Genomic DNA, 15356 nt, shown 5'->3' with positions numbered 1-15356 from the left:
GACTAGAGCTTACAGCTAACCTCAACATTAAAGCACTCTTTGACCGATCTCAATCAAGCGGATTAGCACGCAAGAGCCGCTGCAATCATAAGGTCATCTTGGGAGTGCCTTTCTGAGGTAATAACACAAAGAGCTACAAGATCAATAGGTGATTATCAGGCAGCAGCTTGTGGTGCTCCTGATCAATTCCAATTTCACTTTGTTTAAAGGCTTACATATGAATGCTGGGATGTCCTTTTCTTTGTTATGACTACAAGGATGTGACAGACCATCGTCTGTCGAGCCCCCAGAATAAGTTATTGGTAATCCATGCAACCTTTGGCCTCACTTGTCATCTGCAATGGCAGCTGACGTACATTAGCAGAGGTCAGTCGTCGATGGAGTGTTGGACTTGAGCTTTGTAATGTCTGCATTAATAGATCAGAGGAGGACATGCTTGATCACTTTGACTTTGATCCCTTTGACTTTTGTCGTGTTTCAATCCTGAGCTTTACAGACTCATTGAGAAACTGTCACTTGAGGAGCCACGTTTTAGATTATGCAAAAGTGCTGTTAGCCTTTTGGACACCTGAGGATTTAACTTGAACCTAGATCTTTAAGCAGTGGTGGGAATTAAAGTTAAATGTACACTTTTTATTTGTATTTGTTGCATGTATTAAATCCACACAAAAAATGATAATATTGATACTCATAATTGACATGTCAACATCTGTCATGGAATCGTATGGCTTCCACTGTGGATGGGTTATTATAATATTAAAAAAGATTGAACTTGTTCCTGTTCTCGTGTTATAGACCAAATTAATACAGATTTTTAAACCTATTTCCAAGTTAGCTATGTCAATAAACTTCATTTCAGACTCAATCAAAAATGCTCCATATAAAACAACACACATAAGTCAAACAAACAGCACACTATATTACATCTATTAACGTTCTCTTGTACCCTTGTGCTAGTTTTATTCTGAAAATCAAAGCTATTACCGGTACTTGTAACCTTCAAATGCAGTGTAGCTGTGCAACTATAATGATAGTTCAAGAGAGTTTGCTTGGAACATTCCAATCATTAAAAACTGTACATCCTACCATTTCCGTCTGCTCTTATCCTGATTCATTTTGACAGGCCTCTTAATACAAAGATGTCCACTCTTGAGGGCCCAGCTCGTCCCTGATGGGTGCTGCCCTCATAACAGGAAGTAGTTTCGCAGTGATAACCAAGGACCACAGGAAGTGACCCTTTTACAGTTTGTATTACCAGCTGGCATTTGCAGTGGGAAAGTGCAACCGTATTGATTTTTGTTCACGCAGAGGAGGCGCTGAGGCGAGATGAGGTTGGATAAGGCTTTGATCATAGTGCCTTGAGATCTGCGCTTTAAATGTGAACAGTGTTGATGTTCAAGTGCCTGTTAGTTAATTTGTTCACTTTGTTTTGTTGGATACAGATGTCTAACTTTACGGTATTTATCTGGTGCACTGCCCTCTTCTTGACATCTCTGTCCGGTGGTTAAAGCCTGCACTTTCTTTTTTCTTGTTGTATTTTATATTTACAGCCAATTCAAGCTGGTCAGTCTTTTATCTCTCAAGCTTAGCCAATTAGTGTCTGGACATGCCTAAACTGACAATGCAATGTTGACAGTGCATCAACAAACTATTATTAGATGTTATAAACTGTACATGTTTGGCTGTCTTCCCATTTCTGTAGCAATATTGTGCACTAAACTCATCCATTATGCATTTGTTTTTCAATTAGTCGTGTGTATTGTGAGAAGAGTCATCTCTCCACAGATCTGACCTTTAACTGTGCCTGGTGGTGTTATTTTCCTGTCTCCATGGATATAGATAACTTTAATGTCATACTCTAGAACATTCAAGGCAACGGCATAACATCTCCGCATAGACAAACAGGTGGCGGACCCTGCTTTAAAGTTGTTACTTTTGTATGAACAGAGAACCAAGAATGAACGTTTTGCTTATAACATTTGAAACTCGCACAACCGTACACAATCCTCAAAGTGTATATATATATATATATATATATATATATATATATATTCTGTTGCCAGAAAATCAAAAAGTGCCTGGAGTATATCAGTATTTCTAATTGGCTAAGAACACTTCAAAGTCTCTGCTCTTCTTATGCATATTCAACAGCGCATTGTATCACAGTATTTTTTCCTATCACTTGACAGCCATCTGTCTGTGGCTTTGATGCTCACCACATGTTTGGCCTTCTGTTCTCTCACGCACCCACCAGGTTCAATATATGTTACAAAGATTTATGAAATGAGGAACCGCTAGTTAACATAAATCCTAAACCTAATATAGCCAATGACTTTAAAGTGTGGCCTTTGTGCTAGAATTTGCTACTTCTTAAAATGTTGGCATTGTCAATAACTTAATAACTGTAAAAATAAATATACATTTTTAATTATCAAAAAGAAGATGCAAAATTACATTCTATATTCTTAAATCTTTGTATACTGTACACTTTTAGCTAATTTCTTTCATGTTTTTCACTGTGTAAATATTTGACATAGTTTCACAGTTTGATTTTATCTATCCTCTCATGACTTCCCTGGCCTCATAATAAACCTTTACACATCATGTGAGATGGCAGTGTTGGTGCTGGCGGGCTGTCCCGGTGGTGCACAGGAAGTGGGTGTGTGGAGAGTGAGGGTGAGGTGAGCAGAGGAGGGGATAAGGGAGGAACACAGATTAAAATAATAAACAGCTTTGTGAAAGTAGGACCAGTGACCGCGGCAGCAGCAGTCGAAATGTCAAAATGGGAACTTTGATCACCTCTGAAGAAATCGAAGAAGAAGGATTTTGTACTTTTTAGAGGAAATGGTGACTGGTGTGAGCAACAGTGTTTCTTTTTAAAGTCTTGAGGAGATTTTCTTCAAGCACGTGGCCCAGGCTCCAGAAAAGAAGGCAGCATTCTTTGACTAAGTGACCCAGTCATGGCAGTGATTAGAGAGGTGTGATGGAGCCAGAGCAAGGCTGAAGTGGAGGTTAAACCTTTTCTCTGAAGCAGAAACTGCATTCAACGCTTTGCATCAAACCCTCCTTCAAGTGCATTTGTGAATGGCAAAATTGAGTTATTTTTATTGGAATAATTGAAAACAGACACCTTTTTTCTCAGTGTAAACAGATGCCTCCATAGCCAGAGGCTGTGCCAGACCTGTTCTTGGAAAACAACAATTCGCCCTTCAAGTCACACTTAGTTATCTTTACAGTGCAGACTTCCACTCAAGATTTGTTGGATTTTGCGCCCCCGCCGTGAGCCCGCAGCCTCGACGTTGTCAAACCTCCAGTGGCACCAATCGTCCCCTTTAATCCAGCTCTGAAGCATGACCGCGGGGTAGCTGTCACCGCTCTGCCTCCGCCCGGATCCCTCTCAGCTGAGGATGAGCCGAACATGTGTGGGGACCGGGGAACACATTCAGCGGCATTTCTCGCTCAAGAACCGCGGCTCGGGAGAATTTGGAAACCCAGATTTGACCCTTTGTCCAAATTCTTCCCGAAAGTTTGTGTTCACAGTCGGCGCAGTCGAGGGTCTGTTATTGATCGAAGCCTTGAGGGCATTTGTTTTAACTGTAACCGCTGGAGGACGTCTACGCTGAGTTTTCATTCAAAGGTTTTCAAAAATACATGAAGTAGAAAGGATGTAGGCTTGTGCAATTTTGCAAAATGATTGGCTTCAACTTCAGCATACAGGAGTTGCTGCGGAAATTTGAACAGGTAAAGCAATGAAAGCTAATTCCCTGTACTTTCTAAACTACAACACTGCCGCCATTCATTTCACATCTTCCCACTGGTGGCCCTAATGCCTTCTGTTTTATGAGGTCCGAGTAGTTATTATTAGGCTCATTAAAATGGAATAATTGGTTGTGTCCTGCTTTCCGTGTTATTAGCCAGCGCTACCATGCAGTACAGTGTAGAGTGAGACTGGGTTCTTGGGTTTAATTTGTAACGCTTCCAGGGAATGTGTCCTCACCAGCACATAACAGGCCTTTTTCTGACCTGGGTCATTGTTTATTAGGATTTTTATTTCAGTGTTATTTTCTTAGGACATGCTGATTCTGTTTTTTCCCTCAGATCAGTTCAAAACATGATAATTATGCAGCGTGGAAGAGAAAATTTAAGTTTTTGTGCAATATGTGGGTGATGCTGCAATGCTGCAAGAGTCCCACAAACTCAACAAGCAGAAGTATAGCTCCAAATATGTTGCCTTCTCAACATTTGATCATTTGAATTGTGAAAAAAAGACTGGTAGAGAAGATTTCAAACGTTATGTCTGTTTTTATTTCATGTGGATACGCTCTGTAATTACAGATATTGACAAAAAAACAGGTCACGATAGTTAAATAACAGATTCTAACTTGGTTTTGAAGTATGAACAGTTTAAGCGGTGGAACAAGTACTTAATTTTGTTACTTTATTAAAAGTACAGATACAGGAGAAAAAAATTACAAATAAAAATAAAGTTAATAAACAGTAGTGTTTTTGCTTGTTAAAAATGTAGTGGAGTAGAAAGTACAAATACAGTGGCTTGCAATAGTATTCGTATCGCTCGTATATTTCCACATTTTGTCACGTCACGATCACAAATTTAAATAAATTGTATTGGGAGTTTTTGTTAAAGAGCAACACAAAGTGGCACGTAATTGTGAAATTATACATGATCACCAGATTAAAAATTAAAAACTGAAAAAAGGCAGAGTAGAAAAGTAGTCAATACTTTTATTATTTAATTATATATATTTTAATTTTGTACTTCTTTACTTTCCACCACTGAACAGTTTCAATTGATGTTATAAATGATCATTTATGTTATGAATTGAAATGTAAACCCAATACTGCCCCACACAACTGTCAATACAATTTCAGTGGTTTTATTTGTGGCCTGTAACTTTCCTGTGTGGATTTGGCCTACAGCTTTAGCAGCCTGTCATAATTGTGTGTTTAAGCATGTGCATGTCTCTATGGGCCCAAGAGCGCAATCTAAAAGAACAAGGGCCATATTGACTCTATCCGACAAGAGCCATACATAAAACATGACTGACCGCAGACAGAAGCCTTTTGTTGTGCGCAGCCTGAAGTGTGACACACACGTTCTTAAGTACGACCACTGGACTTATATCGACTGACTCAAAGTACTCTTTCAAGGAGTAAAATGACATTTACAGAAGCCTTGAAAATGTATATGAGAGTCTGTCTGCCCCCACAACCGGCTCCTTCAGCGGCATGAGTTCAGGTAGTGTGAGTTCAGTGGAAGTGAAAGTGCTCAGGGAAAATAAAGAAAGCACTCGGGTAATGAGTTGAAACGGAGCCAGCTGGACGTGCCGCCGACTCAAAACGTGTTGTTCTTTTGCGGTCTCTGTCTGCGTACCTTCACTCTCTCTTTATGACCTTTTTTTTTTTTTTTGAACGATTGATTATTGCCATAAGCTGCTGTTTGATTATCCTGCAGATCAGTTTCACTCTTTGTCTTTTGGAATATTGTCTATTGGCATCTATTAGACTGCAACAGATAGTGTCGATTATCAAAGATGTGTTGGTGTATTTATTAATGGCGTATCAACAGTTATACAGTATTTGTAAGCGATATGTTTTTCATGACTATATATTTTTAAACATTCAACTAATGGGTGGAGGGAAATATACAGGTACATACTACATACTACTACTACATACATACTACATAGATGTTTACTCCTTCACTAAACAGAGGGCCTCCGATTGTCTTCTAAAGTAAGTTTTTCTATTTTCCTTGTCTGTGATTTTACATTATTACAAAGATAAATCTGAAGCACTCACTTGTCAAGGTTTTTGGGCTTTTTTTTTTTTTTTAGACAGGAAAGGTCAGTGTGAAATGGGGATGAGAGAGAAGGGGAGGACATGCAGTAAATTGCCATACGTGTGCTGTGCCATAACCACTCGACTTCATTTTCCTGTTGTCTTATCTCCAAGACAACAGCTACTTGCCCTAGGTCTTGTAATCATTCCAATGCAGCAGTTCCCTAGTGTAGCATTGGAATTTAAACATTTATTCTATTTTTATTTCAACAACTTTAAACGGCTTGTGCAAAAGATTGCGCTCGTTAATGGCATTGCCCAGATCTGTAACAGCCCAAAGATGAATAGATAAACAACCCCAGGCTCTGAAGATGGGCCATTTACCATCCAATGTAATGGTACTCTTTATTACTTGGCTCTAGTAGGATATAGATCTCATTACATCGGTTTATCGCGGCTAATTTTGCTCCATTTGCAAATGTGTCTGCTGACTTCCACACATCCATACGGCGTCAGAGCCCATTTGTTTACCTGCGGGTGAAATCGGCTGAACTGAAGGTAGACCCAGCTGAGAGAGAAACCGAGGGAGGGAAAGTGAGAGAAAGGCGGGAGAGAAAGGAGAAAATAGAGCAGTTTCACACTTCCACTCTAAAAATACATTTGACAGGATCTTCTTGTGTGCGTCAGGCCCTCTTGTGGTCCAACTATCACACCTTCAAACTTTGTGCTCTTGTAATACAGCTTTTGTTTTGGATGTGTAGAGAAATAGGCCTTTGTCACAGGTTACAGCAGAAGTTTAACAAATGCTTTACTCTCTGTTCACCGAGACTTAAGTGAGTGCTGTTACCTAATGCAGAATGTGAAGTCACTCTGGGACCAGCCTCCAGTCATGAAAAGCAGAAATGTATTTTGTTTTAGTGAAATGTCAAAAATACCTTAAGGCTATTCAATGTTTACATAGTTGTGTGCAGATGTTTTACCATATTGAGGTAATAAATATATGCTCTATCTAAAAGTAATTTATTGGTACAAATTACCCTTATTTTTTTATCTAAACATTTTCCAGTATAATTTTCATTAATTGTTTCTATTTAATCTGGATGTTATTTATGAATATAGCTTTTTAAATACATGTATGATAAGATAAACATAAAGGTAAATCAATTTATTCAATTGTTTTCAGACTCAAAGGGGGCATCGTAGTGTCTTATTTATTTATGGGAAACAATATAGATATATCTTATTTTATTGATTTTTATTTCAGGAATGTTAACGATAACTGGTGGTAAATATAATTGTTGATATGTTGATAGAGCCCATGAATTTAAGTTTTCTGTGCCTCTCTCACTTTTTACTTCCGTTTTCTTAGTTCATTCTTAAAATGTGATGTTTTTCAACTCTTGTACAGTATTGCATTGGCTGCCCTCTGGTGAAGTTACGCGTTCAGAGTAATCTCTCCAGACCAGTGTTGGCAACAACACAACACAACACAACACACTTTTGACCCATAAATATCCAGCCAAAAACCTGTCTTGTCCGATTTTAGAATTTGCTGATGAAAATGTACGATTGTTGCCTCCGCCCTCGGTCCAGTCTGATGTGATTAAATGCTCACCTTGTCTCTGTGTGTTTGTAGGACATCCAGGCTGAGATCGATGCACACAATGACATCTACAAGAACGTGGAGGGGAACAAGGCCAAGATGGTCAAATCGCTGGGAAGCTCCGAAGAGGCTGTGTTTCTGCAGCAGAGACTGGACGACATGAACCAGCGCTGGAGCGACCTCAAGACCAAGTCTGCCAGTATACGGTCAGTCAACCAATCAATCACTGTTTCATACACTTTCATTATTTTTAGCTCAATAATGTACAGCAATGCAACAACAAAATAATAATAACAATAATTCAGAAAGGTTTTAATCATTTATTTAATTGCACTGTATTGTTCTGGATAATTCTCTTATGAGATTACAAATATAGGTGTATTAAGGTAAGACCATTGGTGATTCCTAAAAGAAAACTATTATACATATTATTCAAATTAGTTACCGTAATAAAAACATAATTTGCAGGTACTTAATATTATGTACTATTTATCTCTTGAGGTAAATGTACCCCTCTGGTAGACTAAAGGACGTGTGGCTACAAATCTGTGCTATCTGACTCTCCGATCACCACCAATCACTCACATGCCATATTCATACATTTATAAGTTGGCAGGCATGTCTTGCCCAAGGACACAACAAAAGTGCTTGGTCCGAGCTGAGATCAACTGATTAAATGACCACGTTTAATCACTGTTGTTTTAGAGAGACGTCTCTCCAGGTAGAACGGATGAAAAATAACTTTTGGCAAATTCTGGCACATTTACAGTAATGTTTTTTTTCACTGTCCCTGTCAATTAAATAAATTCATAAATAAATAAATAAAGTCAACAAGTCTTCATATATGCAGATATTTTTGGACATTTTTGAAAGCCTCGTAGCTTTCCCCTCCATATACACATTGAACTTAATAGAAAGGATCATTAAATTTACATATTCACGCACACGTAGCATCCTCCAGAATACTTAAAATAAAGTATAAAGCACTGTGTTTGTCGTGTTCAACCCCCTATAGCATGGGATTAAAATAGAGACTTGAAAGGAGCCCAGAGATACGTTCTTAACTTCTGAAGAGACTGTGCGACGTCAGCCACCATTAGGCATAAATAAATAGGACTAGTGATCTGCTGGGACTAAGAGTCTGATGAAAGAACAGGTGAGAATGAAGCTGACACATGCTGCCAAATAAAGATATAGGCACAGGCAAAAGGCTTCAGAGCGTCTAGACATTACGGATAAAAAGACCATTTAAAGCTGATGAATACAAATACTTACTGAATCACACTTAATCATAGTGTCCACAATAGTTTCTTTTCATCAAGTAAAACTTCTTTATTTAACAAATGGTAAAAAACTGAACAAACAAGCCAACACAGCAGACACAAATAAGTGAACACGGTATAAGACTAAAAATGAGAAGCACTTAAGACGTTTGCTTTTCCTTGAGCGTAATCTTCTCTTCTCTGTACAGCGCTCTGTATCGGAATCAGAATAACTTGTATTTGCTCCTTAGACTTGGTTAAACTCGATATATCTAAGAGAGAAAACAAAGAGAAATGGAAATAGAACTGCTTCACGACCACTTTAATGTATGGAAGGAGAGGTGTGCGGTGATTGCGAACAGCCCATTAGCCCTAATTGCTGTACATGTGTAATTAAGGCCCCCTCTGTCTGCACCAATCGCAGGTGTCTTTACACTGTGTTCAGGTATATTACGGACACGGGAAAGGGTTGTAACATTAACATATTAACATAACGTGTGTACTGCCATTCACACAATTACTGAAGGAGACACTTCCTTTTAAAGGTCCAGTCAAGGTTTACGTTTATGACCACTATTTTTAAACTGCATCATGTTTAGAAGCTGTTGCAGTTGTAAACAATATCTAAAAGAACAAATACAATCAATAAAGTTAAAACGCTAAAATAATTTGAATTAAAGTTTTCTTCCTCGCTCGCGGTGATGCATGTTTTCCAAGGTATTCTTAAGCAATAAGAATGAATGGAAGTAATATTCTTTTAATGCCATACAGTTGAACATTCCAGGCAAAGTAATAACATCTTCATAGAAGTAAGCAGGTGATATAAACCCACTAGAAAACAGTGCACCCTTGATATACTGAGCAATACTGCCTAATATTGTCATCATTGTAACCACATTAGATTAGACACATTAATGGACTGACACATGGGTTTCCTGGAATAATTTACCATTTTGGAGTTTCTTGAGCAATCATCTAGTCCAAAAAGTAACAAAACAAAAGAAGCAGAGAGTGGCATGGGCATTGTGTATTTTATTTAATATGTCATTTATTTTTACTAAAAGCTGTGATTTGGTTGTTTTAGTCAGTGGTGTGCAACAAATTAGTAAATGAATAATATATATATATATATATATATATATATATATATATATATATATATATATATATATATATATATATATTTTAAAATGCAGCAATTCAAAAAAACTTTGAAAACCACTGGATTAGACAGCAGTCGACCTGGCCAGCATTATTAACGAGTTTAACAAGTGCTTCATGTGCAGGGCTCACCTGGAGGCCAGTGCCGAGCGCTGGTCCCGGCTGCTGGGGATCCTGGAGGAACTCTGGAGGTGGATCTGCTCTAAGGACGAGGATCTGGCCAAACAGATGCCCATCGGAGGAGATGTGCCCACTTTACTACAGCAGCAAAACCATTGCACGGTAGGTCGAGACTTAATGCAAATCAAGAGGGCATCTGCTCTCAATATCACAATATGGCTATTCTCTGATGTCCTTTAGTTCTTCTGCAATATATATGTTATTCTTTTTACATATTTAACGACACACAGAACTAACCTTCTCCTTTGACAGAACATATTACCATACTGACCTCATCTCTCTGTAACACAACTACAACTAAACCTTTTCTTACACTGAGGGCCCTTAACGTTAGCTACACATTTTTGCCACTCAATTTTTCTAATTTTATTGATATTTATGTCCAAAATCATCCTATGAAAAAACATTGCAAATTCTAATGCTTTTGAATTCAACCTTCCAAAAAGAAAAATAATAATGCTAATCAATCCAACCACTCATTGCGCTGTGATTTCGTTCTTTCAGTAATGTTTCCCTGATTATTTTTCTTACATAATTCATTGCTAATAGATTGCTGATTTATTACACCATGTTTTTAGCGAGGCAAGTGGTTCATTTTTGAAAGCATGAAGTAGTCATCAACATAATACAATACAATACATCTATATTTATGAAAACTCGTTGTAAACAGTATCTAGCAATGTGGATGGGCCATATTTTGGTTAAAGTAAATTAAAGAGGCGTGGGCCGTAACAGTATTGGCCGATGCTAAATGCTAAATAAAAAGAAATGCTCGAGCCATGGCCTGGCTTCCCAGATAACCAGTCATTATTTTTGTTCAGTGTTATTAATTATTAATAAGTGAAAAGTTAATTTGTGAATTTTACAAAGTAGTTTTTTCCTCCTTTTGATCCAAAGCATGGCAAAAATCACCCCTATTGTCACACGCTGTCATATTTCTACTGCATTATTGTTTGTGAACCATGTTGTTTTCTGTGTAATTGCTCTGAGAGTTGACCCAGCCTGTGGCTAGTGTTTACTCTCACTCAACTGGCCTCTACACTGCTCCTGGCGCTCTTGACTTTGTAATATGGGACTGTGTTGCTTCTTCACTGCACTATTATTTCAGTCCACAAAATGCCTTGAGAGTATTCAGTCATTTTCTAGATGTGGAATCTCAGCCCCTTGTGACAGGCAAAAACACTCCAACTGTCAAATAAAAGTGTGCTGTGATGTACTGGTGCTGTTCAACAAATATAATTGTAACTGCAGTAGGTCAAATGTCAAATTATGTAATATAAATTCAGTGGGCTCTCTGTGGTTAACACTTGAAACTGGACATTCAAATGAAAATGTTCGATTATTATAAATCACAAAGGTAATGGCAATCTTGATTCATGAATGGCAATTTTTCTGTCAAAATATGTTAAATAAAAAAGCACTAACAATCTCACCCTCAACAGCCTTACCAATATGTTTTTTTTTGCAGATGTAATCGAGCTGTAAAGTGCTGACATTATTAATGTTGCAAACCATATTGAATGGTATAAATGCTGATTTTATTCATTCAGACTTGGCCCTGTCTTCATTCCATTTTTGTATGATCAGCGTAACGTCTCAAATCTCTAGATAAGAAATGGTGGCCATCTGCTTTCCTTAAAAACTGTATAATTTAAAAGTACGCCAAGTTTGGCTTCATTTTCTTTTCATTGTCCATTTTATTCTAATAGATGTAACTCTTTGATGACCCTGAAAAAGACTTAAGCTCTGCAAATAGCTTTCTCACTTATATGCTAGCGTACTTTCCATTTCAGCACCCGGTCACCATCATTCCACAGAGAAGCAGGAAAGATTTGGGTGGTTAAGTGCAAATACCTGTCTGTGTTCTAGCGGACCGGTGGTAAAATGAGGACATGACACTTGGCAAATGGAGGAAAGTGGATATTTTTGTCAAGAAAAATGGGAAAAATAAATTGAGATTGTCAAATGCGAGATACCCAGATACTATTCTATACTAAATACCAAAACTAGTTTCAAGTATTCAGGTACTGGGTGGAAAAACTTCAACAATTAAACAGTTTTAGAATGGTTTTGAGTTTTTTTTAATTACATATCATTGTGATGACAAAATTGGTTTAGAGTTGCTTTTCCTTGTCTAGAAATACATTTGAGTCACATATTGATGTACAAATATTGGATAACTTCAATGTGTAAAATGTAAACACAACTATGTACTATTGAAAATCAACAACATATCAAGTGTTGGCAAGTAGGAACACTCCATGCATACACATTAGCTTTTATATTTATATTTTTCATTACTTTGCAAATTACTTTCCCCAAAGACATATTTAAAGACTGTTTACCCACCCTCTTTTTCCTGCATCACGGTACACTGTTTTTCCTTTATTATAACATCCGTAATACAATTTAACATATTCATTTTAGAACCCGTCCTGCTGATTAAAACCTGCTCAGTGAAAAAGCTCTTTTGGATCAGGATCGGTCATCAGAGCTCTTATCTTCAAAGTGCACGCTGCTTTTGTCTTGGCCGAAGTATTGGACCAGACGGATGAGTCCAAGGTGGCCCCCATTTAAATGAGTTGGTTTTCTCAGCACTTTCCATATTCTAAAACAGCTGCACAATTACTCCGTCTCGGCAGGTGTAATAGAAACAGCGTCTTAATCATTGTGCCCGAATGATGGATCGGTATCATTTGTTCTGCCGTGGACAGGTCACGTAGAAGAAATTAATTCAACTCACCCATCAGACTTTATCTTATCACGGCGAGCGTGTGCCCGAGTGTCAATCTGTTTGCAACTTTTAATTGTTTTGTTTGGTGGTTTGCTTTCCGCCAACTCGCGAGTACAGGAATGTGAGAGCATCGAGAAACCCAGGTGCCACAAGGGGGCAGCAGTGGCTCTAGTGGAAATGTCATCATGCCCTTTCGCAAGCCACTTCACCCACATTGTACAGTGTGTATGTGGCGTGAGCGAGTGATCTGCGGTGGTCAAGTTGGCCAATGGCAGCCTTGCCTCCGTCAGTCTACCTCAGGGCAGCTGCGACTAATGTGTAGTGAGTGGATTATGCAATGCAAAGCGTAACTGTAAGGCACTATGTAAATCCGATGCGCATACTCTTTCTGACAGTATTTAGTGCTGTTCAAATAGCTCACACATGTTTGTGGACTAAGAAAACGTCCTCATTAAAATATGCCTCAACATAAAACGCCAACAATACCCAAAACGTGTACTTACTACTTAGTCAAGTTGCCATCCAACGCAAGATATGGAGATGGGTCCACGGGTGCTGCTCCTGACAAATTACTGTATGTGGTCAATTAAAGTCTGCAAATAATCAAACCACTACCGTATATACGAAAATAGGAGGAATCATAATGAATAGATACAATTAATAGTTAAAATCTAATGTGTAATCATTTGTATATTTGGTGATGAAATGGCAATACCATTTTGTTGCTTATTTTCCTGTGAGTAAATGTTTGGTCTAGGATCTGCAAACGGTGAGATAGCATTGAAAAGAGAAAAGACATTTTAGCCGTAGCCGCGTCGTGGTGTTATCGTAGCCCAGCCTAAGCAGCGACTCCATAGATAAGAAGAGGCGGACATGACGGCTCAAAAGTTAAGGTCAATATCACTCAAGTGCTCCTTCATGCAGTGATCTCCTCTCTCCCATAAATTCAGACTAAACATATGAGCGGGAAACTATTACGAAAGATGAAGTACGTAAAAAAGATTCACCCTTTTGTCTTTGCTCTCATCACTCAGGGCCATCTGGGATTAAGAGACAAAAAACCCAAATAGATTTTGAGATTTTAAAGCTGTTTCTCCTTTGATATTGTCCTCTCTCACCTCTGACCATGCAGTTTCTTTACTTGTCTGAACTCTGAATCAACCACTTTATGACATAGAGTATACAGAGTATAGAGATGTGATGGGTCTTGTGTTTGCTGTGAATAATGGCATAGTCAAACATAAGCTACACATATGCAATAGTTGTAATAATCACATGTATTCAGTAGAAGCATAAGCTGTTTTGGTAATTAGAATGCAAGTTTCTCTTTTCATGTTTACAATTTGCCAGAAATGTTGTTAGAGCCTCGTTTATTTTAAGAGCCAACCAATTTATTTCTGTATTTAATCTTTGTTTACCTAAATCTCGATAAGCATATTGCGCACACAACCTCTTCACACTCAGTTCTTTCTTAATCCATTTTAAGCGACCAACAAATCCGAATGGCTGCAGAACTGAAGCTGCGAATGCCTGAAGTTGGCTGGTGTTTTTGGTAGACGTCCTCTCATTCGGAGCTGCCCCAACTGTTTCCCTCCATCACATCTCATTTAGTTTCTATCTCTCAAGGTCCTCTCTCGGCCTACCTGCCCATTACAACTCCTCCATGCGAGCTGCGAGGAAATCATTGGAACGGAACGCACCATATATTAGGACGGGCAATCTAATTTGTGTCCTCGGGAGGCTTTCTCTGTCCCGCTCCGGAGTTACGCTGTGTAAAACTGCCTAAACCTCAATTTGATAAAGGCATATTTCTTTGGAGACGCGCTGTCCCTTCCACTTCAATCACTGCACGTCACAATTGTCGGCATCCAAATCCGAAGCTTTGTCATTGCTACTGCACTGTCAGTGAAGGCCTGTGGCAATCTTTGGTATCTCATTTTATCAAGATAACACAACACCTAAACTGTATGTATTTTTTTTTTCATGGCCAATACTGATATTTTAGAATGGTCCACAAGCTCTATGAAGGAGTTTTCAAATGTTCCCCTAAATACATAGTTTTGAATAACTACAAACTCGGGTTCTGTTTCTGAACCGTGCACTTCTCTGCATAATAATATCAATACAAATTATGTGTAGACAACCCTGTTCTACTACTAATCCATAATTGAACAGTGTAATCATGTTTTATTCTGTGTTCCCTTCACAGCAAAGTGTTCAAATAAAGTTTTATATCTTTCCTTTAGGCAGTTAGTTAGGCAAATATCTATCTCTATCGGTTTCAGTTGGAAATTTAATGCTGATATGCCAAAAAGTGTAAATACTGGCTTTATCTGTAATTTTATCTTATCACTTTTGTTCTCTGGACCTGGCAGATGCCAAGCCTTCTCAACTATCTTAAATCTTTACTCTTGCCTTTACACGTTTTTCCACTTTCAATATAACTCATCCTAATAATTCACAAAAAAGTCCAAATAGCCTAGTAAATAGTTTATTCAGGTCCTTGTCAGTGCATCTTTTTTGTCTAATCTTATTATTCCAATAACCTCTAAATCTGTTTATATTTTTATTTATTTCATGTTTGTCCTATCTTAGTCTGTACACCCCAATTTTGATC

The 15356-nt window shown here is 38.1% G+C and overlaps 1 protein-coding gene across 1 annotated transcript in view; it reads left to right on the top strand.

Moving 5' to 3' along the window:
* Positions 1 to 15356, top strand: part of utrn (utrophin) — a 182737-nt gene that overhangs the window by 86714 nt on the left and 80667 nt on the right. Inside the window, exons 55-56 of the mRNA XM_072442911.1 lie at positions 7436 to 7608; positions 9951 to 10107. Of these exons, the coding sequence (XP_072299012.1) occupies positions 7436 to 7608; positions 9951 to 10107 (330 nt within the window). The remainder of the gene's footprint in view (positions 1 to 7435; positions 7609 to 9950; positions 10108 to 15356) is intronic.

The sequence above is a fragment of the Eucyclogobius newberryi genome, unplaced genomic scaffold (assembly GCF_026437365.1).
Source record: "Eucyclogobius newberryi isolate DKJ021-1_F unplaced genomic scaffold, fEucNew1.0.hap1 SCAF_1, whole genome shotgun sequence".
Classification (NCBI taxonomy): domain Eukaryota; kingdom Metazoa; phylum Chordata; class Actinopteri; order Gobiiformes; family Gobiidae; genus Eucyclogobius; species Eucyclogobius newberryi.
The sequence above is the reverse complement of the archived record's forward strand: the minus strand, read 5'-3'. Positions and strand labels throughout refer to the sequence as shown.